This window comes from Danio aesculapii, chromosome 22 (assembly GCF_903798145.1).
Source record: "Danio aesculapii chromosome 22, fDanAes4.1, whole genome shotgun sequence".
NCBI classification, from domain to species: domain Eukaryota; kingdom Metazoa; phylum Chordata; class Actinopteri; order Cypriniformes; family Danionidae; genus Danio; species Danio aesculapii.
This window is the reverse complement of record NC_079456.1, coordinates 5,460,070-5,473,606: the sequence shown is the minus strand read 5'-3', so window position 1 is coordinate 5,473,606 and position 13,537 is coordinate 5,460,070. Positions and strand designations below refer to the sequence as shown.

At 41.2% G+C, this 13,537-nt stretch overlaps 1 protein-coding gene across 1 annotated transcript in view; it reads left to right on the top strand.

Moving 5' to 3' along the window:
* Nucleotides 1-5,841: 5,841 nt before the first annotated feature.
* Nucleotides 5,842-13,537, top strand: part of fbn2b (fibrillin 2b) — a 131,500-nt gene continuing 123,804 nt past the window's right edge. The window contains exons 1-2 of the mRNA XM_056448347.1: nucleotides 5,842-5,935; nucleotides 9,224-9,502. Of these exons, the coding sequence (XP_056304322.1) occupies nucleotides 9,342-9,502 (161 nt within the window). The 5' untranslated portion in view covers nucleotides 5,842-5,935; nucleotides 9,224-9,341. The remainder of the gene's footprint in view (nucleotides 5,936-9,223; nucleotides 9,503-13,537) is intronic.

Below are 13,537 nucleotides of genomic sequence, written 5' to 3'. Positions count from 1 at the left end.
GTCATCCTCAGCTAAAACAAACGCTTTACTTACCTGTTCTCTTTGTATTCCTCCTAGTCTTCCTGGTCCACCCGAATCGTCCTGTCTTCCAGTCCTTCCAAGTCTGTGTCATCCTCTGTCAGCTGTATCTGGTGTGTGCTGTCCATCCTCGTGTATTCCTGTTACCCAGCCACGGAGGAAAAGACCCCAACATCATTCCTGATCCTCCTGGCTATCCTTCATGTGCTCCTTGTTGTCATTTAATAAACACCCTAACGTTTCCTTACCTCTGTCTCCTGTCCGCTTCATAACAGAAGCCCGGACCAATAACGACGACAACATGAGCACCCCCGATCACTTTCAAGAGCTGGTGGACCAGTTGAAGCGGATTCTACAGCCACCAGCTCCACTTTCCAACGCACCACCAGCACCGAGCACTTCCGCCTCCACAGTTTCTTCTTCGGCCCTTCCTTCCAGTCCCATGGCCCGACCAGCGCCCTACTCAGGCGGAGCGGGGGAGTGCAATGGTTTTCTGTTACAATGTTCCCTCATATTCGAAATGCAACCTTCTCTATATCCCACAGATAAGTCAAAGATCGCCTACATCGTATCACTACTCTCTGGGCCTGCACTTAAATGGGCTGAGACGATCTGGAACCAAGCCGGGCCGGTCATGAATTCCATCACTACCTTCACGGAGTATTTCAAAGAGGTGTTTGGACGTTCTGATGGGGAAGTAGCCGCTGGAGAGCAGCTGTATCATCTAAAGCAAGGTACTCTATCTACACAGGAATATGCTCTCCGGTTTCGCACTCTAGCAGCTGCAAGTGGATGGAATGAGAGATCGTTGTTGACCACGTACCGGCTCGGCTTGGAACCCACTCTCCGAATCCAGCTGGCCACATTAGATGATACTATGGGTCTGGAGAGATTCATCCAACATTCTCTCCGATGTTCCGATCGTCTCCGTTCCTATCAACAGGACACCATCACCCCCTCGTCTGCACTCCTCCAATCGCCTGAGTCAACAGCCTCTCCAGAACCAGAACCCATGATAATAGAGTCTGGAAGACTGACATCAGCGGAACGACAGAGGAGGCTGACCCGGGGTCTGTGTCTATACTGCGGTGTCAGTGGACACACCCGTATGGAGTGTCCCCTTCGTCCCATTCGGACTTCAGTGAGTGTATTCAGTACGAATATTGAACAATGTAAACCACTTACTACCACCGTACAAATAACTACTGCCTCTATTTCTCTCCTTGTCACAGCCCTCATCGACTCCGGGTCAGCAGGGAACTTCATCTCCCAATCCCTCTGTCGTCAACTCCACCTACGTACTGAGGCGTCCTCGCATATATACCAGATACAACCGATAACCCAGTGCACTCGATCTTCGACCCGTATCCATCGACAATGCGAAGACATCCTTCTTCAAGTGGGGTTGTTACATCAAGAGAGGATTCAATTTCTGGTTCTGGAGGGTGCAAATATGGACATCATTCTAGGGCGCCCGTGGCTGGTGAAGCACGATCCCATCATCTCTTGGGGCACAGGAGAGATAAAGAAATGGGGATCTGGATGTACACCTACCTGTTTTCCAAATCTCCCTCTTCAAGGTCGGAACCCCATTTCTTTGTTTACAACATCGGTCGAGAGTCCTCCTGAGAAGCAGTCTATCCACATTCCTAAGGAGTACAGCTCCTTTCATGATGTCTTCTGCCCCAAGAGAGCTTCCCAGCTACCGCCGCATCGGCCATGGGACTGCGCGATCGACCTAGTTCCAGATGCCCAGTTGCCAAGAGGTAGGATCTACCCGCTCTCGCTTCCAGAGAATCAGGCAATGGAAGATTACATAAGGGAGGCTCTGAGTCAGGGGTACATACGTCACTCCAAATCACCAGCCGCCTCAAGCTTCTTCTTTGTGGCCAAGAAGGACGGAGGGCTGCGTCCATGCATCGACTACAGGGTCCTAAATAACGGTACAGTAAAATACCGATATCCCCTTCCTCTGGTACCAGCCGCTTTGGAACAGCTCCGAGAAGCTAAAGTCTTCACTAAATTGGACCTCCGCAGCGCGTATAATCTGATAAGAATACGTGAGGGGGACCAATGGAAGACAGCATTCGTGACCCCTACTGGCCACTATGAATATGAGGTCATGCCTTACGGTCTGGTCAACGCCCCCTCCGTATTCCAAAACTTCATTCATGAAGTCCTCCGGGAGTTTCTTCACCACTTTGTAATAGTGTACATAGATGACATCCTCATTTACTCCCGGAGTGAGGCCGAACATCGCCAACACGTTGCGGAGGTCCTACACACATTGAGAGAACATCACCTCTACCTCAAAGCGGAGAAATGCTCATTCCACCAGAAGTCGATTCATTTCTTGGGATACATCATTGACCAAACCGGTATACGTATGGATGGGAAGAAAATTGAGGCTGTTCTATCCTGGTCAGAACCCACTTCCATTAAGGAGCTCCAGAGGTTTCTTGGGTTTGCTAACTTTTATAGACGGTTTATCAAGGACTACAGCAGGATTACATCACCTCTCACTAATCTCCTCAAGGGTAAACCCAAAGGACTGGAGTGGACCAATGAAGCAGCCGCAGCCTTCCGCCTTCTTAAGAAGGAGTTCACAAGGGCCCCACTCCTGACTCATCCTGACCCAAATCTTCCTTTCGTGGTGGAAGTGGACGCATCCACCACCGGCGTCGGGGCAGTATTATCCCAACATCATGATACACCGCCCCGACTGCATCCCTGTGCCTATTTCTCTCGGAAGTTGAGCCCGGCGGAGCAGAATTACAGCATAGGAGACAGGGAGCTTCTAGCAATCAAGCTAGCCTTGGAGGAGTGGCGTCACTGGTTGGAGGGAGCCAAACATCCGTTCCAGGTGATCACAGATCACAAAAACCTCCGATATATCAAAGAGGCCAAGAGACTATGTCCACGTCAAGCCAGATGGTCACTTTTCTTCTCACGTTTTGATTTCTCCATTTCCTATCGTCCAGGACCCAAGAATCTAAGAGCAGACGCTCTCTCTCGTTTACACGAGCATCACGATCATGAAGAACTCCCAACGAAGATTCTTCCCGAACACATCTCCATTTGTCCGATCACCTGGAACGCTCCTCCAGTCGTTGCCACTCCGGAAGCCCCTGCTCCGCCGGGATGCCCTCCTCATCGGCAGTTCATACCACCTGAACACCGGGTAGATCTGATCCACTCCTTACATACCTCGCTAGGCACTGGACATCCAGGGATCAACAATACTCTCTCGCTAGTATCCCAACGATTCTGGTGGCCAAACATGGCAAGGGATGTGAGGCAATATGTTCAGGGCTGTAAGGACTGTGCCCAATCCAAGAGCCCACGTCATCTACCCGCTGGAAAGCTCCATCCCTTGCCGATTCCGAACCGTCCCTGGTCACACCTAGGAGTGGACTTTATCACTGACCTCCCCTCGTCAGAAGGTAATACCTGTATTCTAGTCATCGTAGATAGATTCTCAAAGTTTGTCAAACTAATCCCTCTGAAAGGTCTTCCCACAGCCTTTGAAACAGCCGACAATATCTTTAATCAAGTCTTCAGGTCATTTGGTATTCCAGAAGATATTGTGTCGGACAGAGGTCCACAGTTCATCTCACGTCTATGGAAAGCCTTCTTCAAGCTCCTAGGTGTGGCCGTCAGCCTCTCTTCTGGATATCATCCCCAAACCAACGGGCAGACAGAGAGGAAGATTCAGGAGGTGGGACGGTTCCTGAGGACCTTCTGCAGTGGTCACCAGAGCTCCTGGAGCCAGTATTTGGGCTGGGCAGAATATGCCCAAAATTCACTGCGGCAACCCTCCACCGGACTCACGCCATTCCAGTGCGTCCTGGGCTTCCAACCACCGCTCTTTCCCTGGGATGGCGAACCATCTGATGTCCCCGCAGTGGATCACTGGTTCCGGGAGAGCGAGAGAGTCTGGGACGAGGCTCATCAACATCTGCAGAGGGCAGTCCGTCGAAGCAAGGTAACCGCCGATAGAAGAAGGTCTGAAGAACCCAGATACACACCCGGACAAAAGGTGTGGCTATCCACCCGGGACATACGCATGCGACTGCCCTCTCGCAAGTTAAGTCCCCGATTTGTTGGTCCCTTCACCATCGTGGAACAGGTTAACCCCGTCACCTACAAACTACAATTACCCTCTCACTACCGTATTCACCCTACATTCCACGTATCACTCCTGAAACCCTATCACGATCCTGTTCTTCCCTCCACAGAGCCTGACCACGAAGAGGAACCCCCTCCTCCACTGCTCCTAGAAGAAGGAGCCGTCTACGCAGTGAAGGAGATCTTGCGTTCCCGACGTCGTGGTGGCCAGTTGGAGTACCTGGTGGACTGGGAAGGGTACGGCCCCGAAGAAAGGACATGGGTTCCCAGAGCTGATATTCTCGATCCTAGTCTCATGGTGGAGTTTCATGAGAGCCACCCTGAGTTCCCAGCGCCTAGAGGCAGAGGGAGACCACCACGGCGTCGGAGGTGTCGGCCCTCAGGAGCGGGCCCTGGGGAGGGGGGTACTGTCACGGATTGGTCAGGCTCTCACGATCCCCACTCACGAAGATCACCATCACCTGACTTCTAATGAGCACACAGCTGCATCACATTCACGAGCACCAGATAAAAGCACAGCACTCCAGTCGCTCATTGTCCGGGCTCGTCTCGACGAAAGCGGACAACTGAGCGACCACTCAGCGTAGTCATCCTCAGCTAAAACAAACGCTTTACTTACCTGTTCTCTTTGTATTCCTCCTAGTCTTCCTGGTCCACCCGAATCGTCCTGTCTTCCAGTCCTTCCAAGTCTGTGTCATCCTCTGTCAGCTGTATCTGGTGTGTGCTGTCCATCCTCGTGTATTCCTGTTACCCAGCCACGGAGGAAAAGACCCCAACATCATTCCTGATCCTCCTGGCTATCCTTCATGTGCTCCTTGTTGTCATTTAATAAACACCCTAACGTTTCCTTACCTCTGTCTCCTGTCCGCTTCATAACACTGATTCTATGCAGTTTTTATTTTATAGCTTCCAAAATGAAGTTATGTAAATTAAATAAAGTTTTACATCACATTTTATCAGCTATAAAACAAATTGCTTACATAATTTAGATGTTTATATAGAATAAATGTCTGATTTTATCACTGATTTTTTTGTAAAAAAAGATAACATAATGCAAATATTCAAACATGAACATTTAATAGTCATTTATTGTCAAAATTATTGTTTTTGAACCCCACTATACTATAGTAAAGTGTATTATACTGTAATGAATATATTGCAGTATTTACACACTTTGTAATAGAAAGCTACAAGCTACAATATACTGTAATATCATCTATATTGAACTGATAAACTGTCATAAACACTGTAGTATACTTTAGTTTTTATAGTAAACTGTGGTTGTATTGTAGTATAATAGTATGTAGTATATACACTCACTACAACAGATTAAAACAAGTACTTTGTAGTATGGTTCAAAAACACATTAGCCTAATATAAATTACTATGATCAATATTAAATATTAATTTTCATATCAAGATGCTAATGTTGTTGATTTGTCCAAACATGAGCAGATCAGTTAATCAATCTACTACATCATTATAATACAATCAGTGATTACAAACAATTATCCCATTGTTTCTAAAAGCGCTAAATCGTATAATCTATACTTTCTTTTTCATTCACTTTTCCCCCTCAGTACTGTAATGGTTGGTTGCAGTGCAGGGGGACAGTCAGTGGGTTCAAACCCCCTCCTCTTCAACCAAAAAAAGCACCTCCCCTCGACCTATCAGGCCAATTCACTTACTTTTCTCTTTCTCACAAGAGCTACAGTGCAGTTTTTCCATTCAGGAGAGCAAATATCCCGTGACAATAACGGACTCCTCCAGGCATTCCGACGCATCTGAGGTATTTCTCCTTCAATATCCTGATTCCTAATGCACGCTTTATTCGCATCGCTTTCAACGGGGCGCTCGTAATGCGAGGAGATTTGTACTTTTAAATGCAGGAAAGAGCGAGTTTATGGGCGATTAAGAAAGTTGGCGGAGTTGCAGGATTTAATTTGAACGAAAAAACTGCCTCGGTGACGTAAACCGGCGTTTCTTTGCTAACGACAGTCTATTGACCGGCTAACTGATTTAAAACTCAAATACGCGAATTAATTTAGCTACTGCACGGCTGAGAGAAATGAAGTTTAATGGTGAGTAACGTTTAAAAGTTTGAAAACATGAAGAGAAAACCGTTGCTTTTTAAATGAAAAAACCGTTAAATATACGTTTAACAGTTGCTAGATACATTTAAAACGCGTTAAATCTGCAACTCTCCCCCTAATGTACGTGAAAAATGATTAAAATACATCAAATTAGCAAAATATTGAACGATATTTAATGTAAACACGAATTCTGAGGTAAAGTGTAAACGCCTCAGCATGTAAACTCAACTTTTTTCCTGGCGACTTTTTTTCTTTTCTTCACAAAGGAAACGCTCACGTGCTGTGATTTTAACGTCATAATTAGAAATACAAGATGTTGGATTGTGTCACCGTGTCTGACGTCATGAAGAGCGGAAAAGCGGAAGATGTAATTCATAATGAGACCCTGGAAAGATGATTGTTGTCATTGATGTTTTTTTTTTCTTTGTTCGCGCGGTGATGATAAGCACCGCCCACTTGAAAACTCCTCAAACTTTCTCTCACAGATTTACCAGACCTGCAAGTATATAATCATAATCCTTTTATACCAACTTTAATAAGTAGACATTTTTAAACGCAATAAAGGAAGATACTTTAAGGAATATTGTCACAATATAAATGTACATACTGTAAAAAGTGTGTTTTTTCTTTATTCACACTGTAGATCCACCCATTTAAAAACTTTCTTTCCCTGTCATCTTAGATGGTGTACTGTAATTTAGCTAACTTTATTATTATAATCTTGCAACTTTTTAAAGCCTTTGAAGGTAAAGAGTATTCATTTCACTTTACTGTAGACTGAAGTTACTTATTTTAATCTGTACATATGGCACAGCAATAAAACTCTGTGGAGACATATCCAATTTGTTTAAGAATGTCCTTGTAAAGCAGTATGCCCACTTTGCAGAGGTTTTACATCTGCAGTTGTTCCTTAAAACAAATATATCATGCTGAAAAGAAAACCGTAAAAGCTTGCAGTGTTGTTTTGCCACCCCCCTGAAGTTGAGACCAATTTCTGCCATGGTTCTAAATCTTTTGAGGCCCATTATTTACCCTAAAATCTTATTTTAATGAGCCGGTTGAGGACAAAACCATGAGTCCAGTCTTGGCCCGGAGTTGGTTATTTCTACACACTAAGACAGTCTAAGTGGGCCTGTAAAAGGATGCGGGCTGGCACTTAAAGAGCCACACGGTTTGCCTGGAATAATACTATACTTTATAAAAAACTCCATCATCGACCGTACTCAGCTTAATGGCTAAATTTATGAGGGGGCACATTTGTTCTTTGGTTTTATGCATATGGGACAAAAATGCAGTGAAATGCTTTTTTTTTTTGTGAAACACCCATTTTTGAAGAAAATATATATATATATTAGAGTACTTTGAAGTATGATGTTGAGAAAACATATGGGGTTACTATTTATATAAATTATTTGTAGTTTTTTAAAACTTTTCTGAACTGTACTGTAAATATGTCTTATGGTGTGACAGAATAAATCAAGAAAAACAACTGTCAATAATACAAAAATAGCATGACAGTGAATTATCTTCATCGTTGGACAGCTATCTTTATATAATGCTATTTATTTCATATGAAATTAAAAATAATATTTGTTTTTCTCCATGAATTTTCAGGATTGTTGGACAATTTTAACGAATCAGGGTGTCACACCAAAGGACAACAAGAGTTGTTTTTTTTGTGGTTCCATAAAAGTTAAATATGTAAAAAAAACAAAATCTGAGACAAAAAAAATTAACAGGGGTCTCCTTGAATGAGGTCCAAGTATTTTAGAGGAATTGCTGGTTTTAGCATATAGTGTTACACCAGAGGACATGGCTTTCAGTGACAAATGGTATCATCAAGTTCCTATGCTTTTATAAAAATATGGATGGAAAAAGTGATTGCCATTCACTAAAATACCACTTGTAAAATTAGGCCTGAGGTATTTATTAACGACTTTACAACTTTTCTTTTTAATTTACAAAAGCTGTGATTGCTTGAGACAGTCACAAATCTATGCTTGAGAAAGTGAAACCATAGGACAGTTTTTTATATTTGGCTCAAAACTATGCTTTAGGAAAAACCAAACTATAGGACCGTTTGGAGATTTAGCTCTAAACTATGCTTGAGAAAGTCAAACCATAGGACAGTTTGGAGATTTGGCTAGAAAATATGCTTGAGAAAGTGACACCATAGGACAGTTTTTTTTTTTTGATTTGGCTTAAAACCATTCTTGAGAAAAATGACACCATAGGACAGTTTTTTAGATTTGGCTCAAAACTATGGTGGCATAAGTGACACCATAGGACAGGTTTTTTATTAGGCTCAAACTATGGTTGAGAAAGTCACACCATAGGACAGTTTTTTTTAGATTTGGCTCGAAACTATGCTTGAGAAGGCAATAACATAGGACAGTTTGGAGATTTTGCTCAAATCTATGCTTGAGAATGACACCACAGGACAGTTTTTTTTTAAAAGTTTGGCTCAAAACAATGCTTAAGAAAGTGAAAGTGATACCATAGGACAGTTTCTTTTTGGTTTGGCTCAAAACTATGCATGAGAAAGTGACACCATAGGACAGTTTTGAGTTTGGGCTCAAAACTATGTCTGAGACAGTCACATCATTTTGAGGTTTAGCCCAAATCTATGCTTGAGAAAGTCACACTATAGTACAGTTTTTTTAGATTGGGCTTAGAACTTGGCTGAGGAAAGTGACATCATAGGACAGCTTTGAGATTTGTCTCAAAAATGTAAAAAATGAAAAAACACAGTTTTTAATACAAGTTGAATAGTCTAAAATTTATTTAATTAATATTAGAGGTCCATAGAGGACAAATAAATATTTAACCATTTACAGCATTTCAAATGATGACAGTACTACTAACTATATTAATTTTTGTCATGTGTGACTCAACAACCCATGCGCTAAATAGGCTAAGCTGTTGAGAATGAAAAAGCAATGGTATTCAGAATCAGTAGGTCATTTTGTTCTCTTTTTTTCAAGCCTGGAGTGTTCTTGGATCAAGCTTGAATTAGTGTCTGAAGAGCTCACTGGAAAGGAAGAGTTTTATTGAGGGTGAGGCACGTTTGCCGGCGCTTCAGGAGTCGCACAGCAGGGGCCAATGGGAGTGTGGAAGCTGGCCAAGGTGGTGCTCTGGTGGGCCGCGGTCCATTCAGTGCAAGGGCAAGGAGATGGAGACATCCAGGCCAGCCGATTCACTGGAAAACCTGAGGGGGAGGTGCAGCAGAGGGTCCGGCGGAGGGGCCAGGAGTCCCTCAGGGGGTAAGAGCTTTTTCAGTCACGTTCCTACTGCTCCTGTTCTCTGTCAGTTTCATTCTCGAAGTGGACATGTTAATGGTTTAACCATACGAGGCAGAGGGTTTTAACTCTTCTTTTATTACCAGAAGTACAGTATATTCTTTGGAGAGTTGGTTGAGATCATTTTTAAATGAATGCAAAGTAGGCTTCTGTCGATATCCATTTCTCTTGTTGAGATTGATATTGACCTAAGCTGCAAAAAAGATTCCTTAATAAGTGTAATAAATAGGGCTGCATGATATTGGAAAAATATGTGATATAGTGATGTTGAGTACTTCTTAAGGTATAACATTTCCCTAGAAAATTGCTATTTGTATTAGCTGTGTTTATAATTTATTTATGTAATGATATTAAAATAAAAGGGTACACCATATTTTTTTTGATTTAATGAATTCTAATTCAGACTAAAAAACAGTGTCAATGTGCAAACATCTAGTCTTTAAAACACTATGAATAAGTGCAAACCTCCACAGATATTCAGACTCTGATTGGCTGTTGTCATTATTCGACTCGACACCACCCATTAATGTTTCAAGAGTTCACACTTAGCTGATGATTGATTATAAAGCTTGTTTGGCATGCTGTTCCGAGAGAGAGCCCTGAGCTCATAAGATCCTCGAGCCTGGGGCTCCCTCTTATTTGCAAGGCGAGAAGGGAGTTTGAGCTCAGGTAGATCTCGAGAACTCCCCTGCAGTAGTAGCTTATGAATAGATAGTGAACTACTTACTAGGAGCACGTCTATGGACTAATTTGGATTAGTCAATTTGCATGTTTTTGGATGGTGGAAGGAACTCGAGGGAAATCCACCTGAGCACAGGAAGAACCTGTAATCTCCGCACAGTAACGTCTGCTGGCTTGGTAAGGACTAGAACCAGTGACGTTCTTGCTGTGAGGCAACAGTGCTAACGACTGGGCCACCGTGCCACCCATCTAGGAAAGGAGGAGGAGTAGAGGTGGAAGGGGGGATTCTTTAAAACGAAGATGGCTGTAATATGGAACTTAGGTTATTTATAGTGGCTTAGGAATCGTCTGATTGGTGAATCATAAATTGAATAATGCGGGACCGGCTGCAAGCAATCATAAGCACATGATCCTCTCGAAATTAGTTTATAAATAAACTTATTTTTAGCTTTGGGTTCACCTTTGGGTCACTCCAGCCAATAGCAGAACTGCAACTCTTGTGGAGGCGGGGCTAAAGATAGTAAGGCCCCATCTGATTAGTCGAATTTAGATAAACAACTAATGCATAAAATAAATGTAATCATACGTTTGCGATACATATATCGTAAATACTATTATCGCGATAACGATAATTTTGTGTATTGATTAATTATGGCGTTTTGCTTTATTGTATGTCCAAATTCAGGGTAAATCAATGCTTTAAACAAGTTAAATTGCAAAAGGATAATAAAGAAAAACAAAGTTAAAGTTAAATTGAGTTACTTAAACTCAATTTATAGAATGATTTTGACGATCTTAATGCAATATTAGCAGATTTTTACGAAATTAACATCACTTAAGACTAAAAGATGTTTTTGTAATTTTCATTCCATTTACTTTTAAACATTTAATTAATTGTTAAGCAGTGGAGCCTTACTGTACAGAGTTATCAAACAAAAGGCCTATAAAATGTCACCGAATTTTCAATATCGTAGGCCAGATAAACATGTGAAAATGCAAATGTTTGAAAATAAATCACCTATTAAGTCCTCAAGCATTTTGGTTCTGATTATGGTTTATTTAAATAATAAATAATTATTCACAGTATTTTGAAGTGTCCGGGATATCAATATTCAACGCTCTTTATCATGTTATATTGAGTAATTGAATATCGGCATAGATCCAATTCAAAGCTAGCTTCAGTTCCGTCAGACAGTGCATTTATTTCCTTGCAGTGGATTTACTTTGCAACCTGCTGTGCTGTTTGGGATTGATCCAAACTGGTTTCGAAAAGCGCTATTGGTCCTTTAAAAAGCAGCATATGTGATGGAGCCAGCTGCGGAAGTGTTGTGAATCTGCTGTGAAGGAATTTTAAGTACTCAAATGCCTCGGTATGTTGGTCTTGACAACAGGACGGTCATTTCCTAGATAGCTTAAGCTGCTGAAAGACATTACTGTTTGGTTATCATACATTTTACCTCTATATATCTCTCTAAGAATGCGTGGTGTTTAAGCTCTCACGTTCTCTTAAATATTTTGAGTAAATGTGTTATAGATAGTTTTCCAAGCCCTCCAGTGAGTCTCCACGAAGCCTAAACTCCCTCATATTTGGGGAAAACAATAGCTGTTTTGTGTCCCTCAAAATGTTTGAAATGGTTCTTCCAATCATCTCATCTGTGCTTGCTTATAACTCCCCGGCAAACTGCAACAGGAAATGAGGTATTCTGATTACTTGGGGATGGGGGGGGGGGGTTCCCAAACAAGGGGCATTTGTTTTCAAGCTGGAGGTGAGAAAGTGCTTTTCACAGCAGAGACATGTCTCTTAGATCCTTATTTAATCAGAAAGGTGTTTTTTCAGTCAAATCTAGCTAGGTCAAACAGACAGTCAGATTAGCACCGCGGTCACTGATCCACTTGAAACTGACTTTCACAAACAATAGGGCTATTCTGTAGGGGTACATTGGTACCAGAAGTAAATCTAGTGGAAGTTGCGCCCAAAAAGGATTCTTTGACTAAGAGGGAGTACATATCTGATTTGGTCAGTGGAGTAGAACAATGTGGCACCACGTTAATTGAGAAATGTGCCACTTTTGTAAAGCCATGCCAAAGACAAACTATCCCAAGGGGTTGTAGGAACTTGCAATAAATTGTTCCACCCCAACAATTCCCTTTGTCAAAGTAAGATTGTGAACTTAAACACTCCTTTTCAGTTCAATTCATTTCTATAGCACTTTTACAATGTAGATTGTGTCAAAGTAGCTAAACATAGATGAAGTTCTAGTAAATTAAAACTGCTTCAGTCCAGTTTTCACAGTTGAAGACTTTTCCAACATCGAGAAATCTGATATATGACAATATATGCTAATTATATATATGACATACAAGTTGAAATTTGGATTTCACATATCTAATTCATAGATGCAACACATATTTTGAAATATTGCAAAAAATATAGCTTTTTTCAATTATTGGAATTACAAATATGTATATATTTGTTGAAATATATTAGCTTTATTATATATATATATATATATATATATATATATATATATATATATATATATATATATATATATATATATATATATATATATATATATATACATATACATACATACATACAGTTGGTTGTGCCCAACTGAGCCTGATTTCTCTCAAGGTTTTTTCCTTCACTTTAGTCAATTGGTGAAATTTGTTCCTCACCTCTGTCATCACTGGCTGTCTTGGTTTGGGACAAGTGGAGCTGCGCATCGATGGATTTGCTCTTCAGTGTTTGGACTTTCAGCAGTGAAAATTAAACCACACTGAACTGAACTAAACTGAACTTCAACTCTGAAAACTGGACTGACACAGTTTCTAATTCTAAATATTAGGATTAGAATATTTTATATTAAATGTAGTGTTATCAGCGAGAATTAATTTTATTATAATGGTTTTTTATAACCCCCCATCTCATAATGCTTCATTTTACCATAAATTTGATGAACTGTTCAAGCTGTAAAATTGCCGCACCGAAACTATTTTACTGGGTGATTTCAATATAAATTGGTTGGATAACAGTAAGAGAAAAAAAAAAACTTAAAAGTATCGTACCCAAATATAGATTGCATCAAATGATAACAAGCCCACAAGAATCACTCGAGCTAGTAAAACATTGATAGATTAAAATTTTTCCAATAAGCCAGAGCGGATTACAAAAATCTATAATTTGATAACAGGTCTATCTGATCATAACCAGAAAACGAACAAAACAACGATTTCAGGGTTTATTTAGAGCTAGAGTCAATAACTTACAAATTGGAATTCCTAGGCAGAAAATCTTACAGTTTGAAAATGACT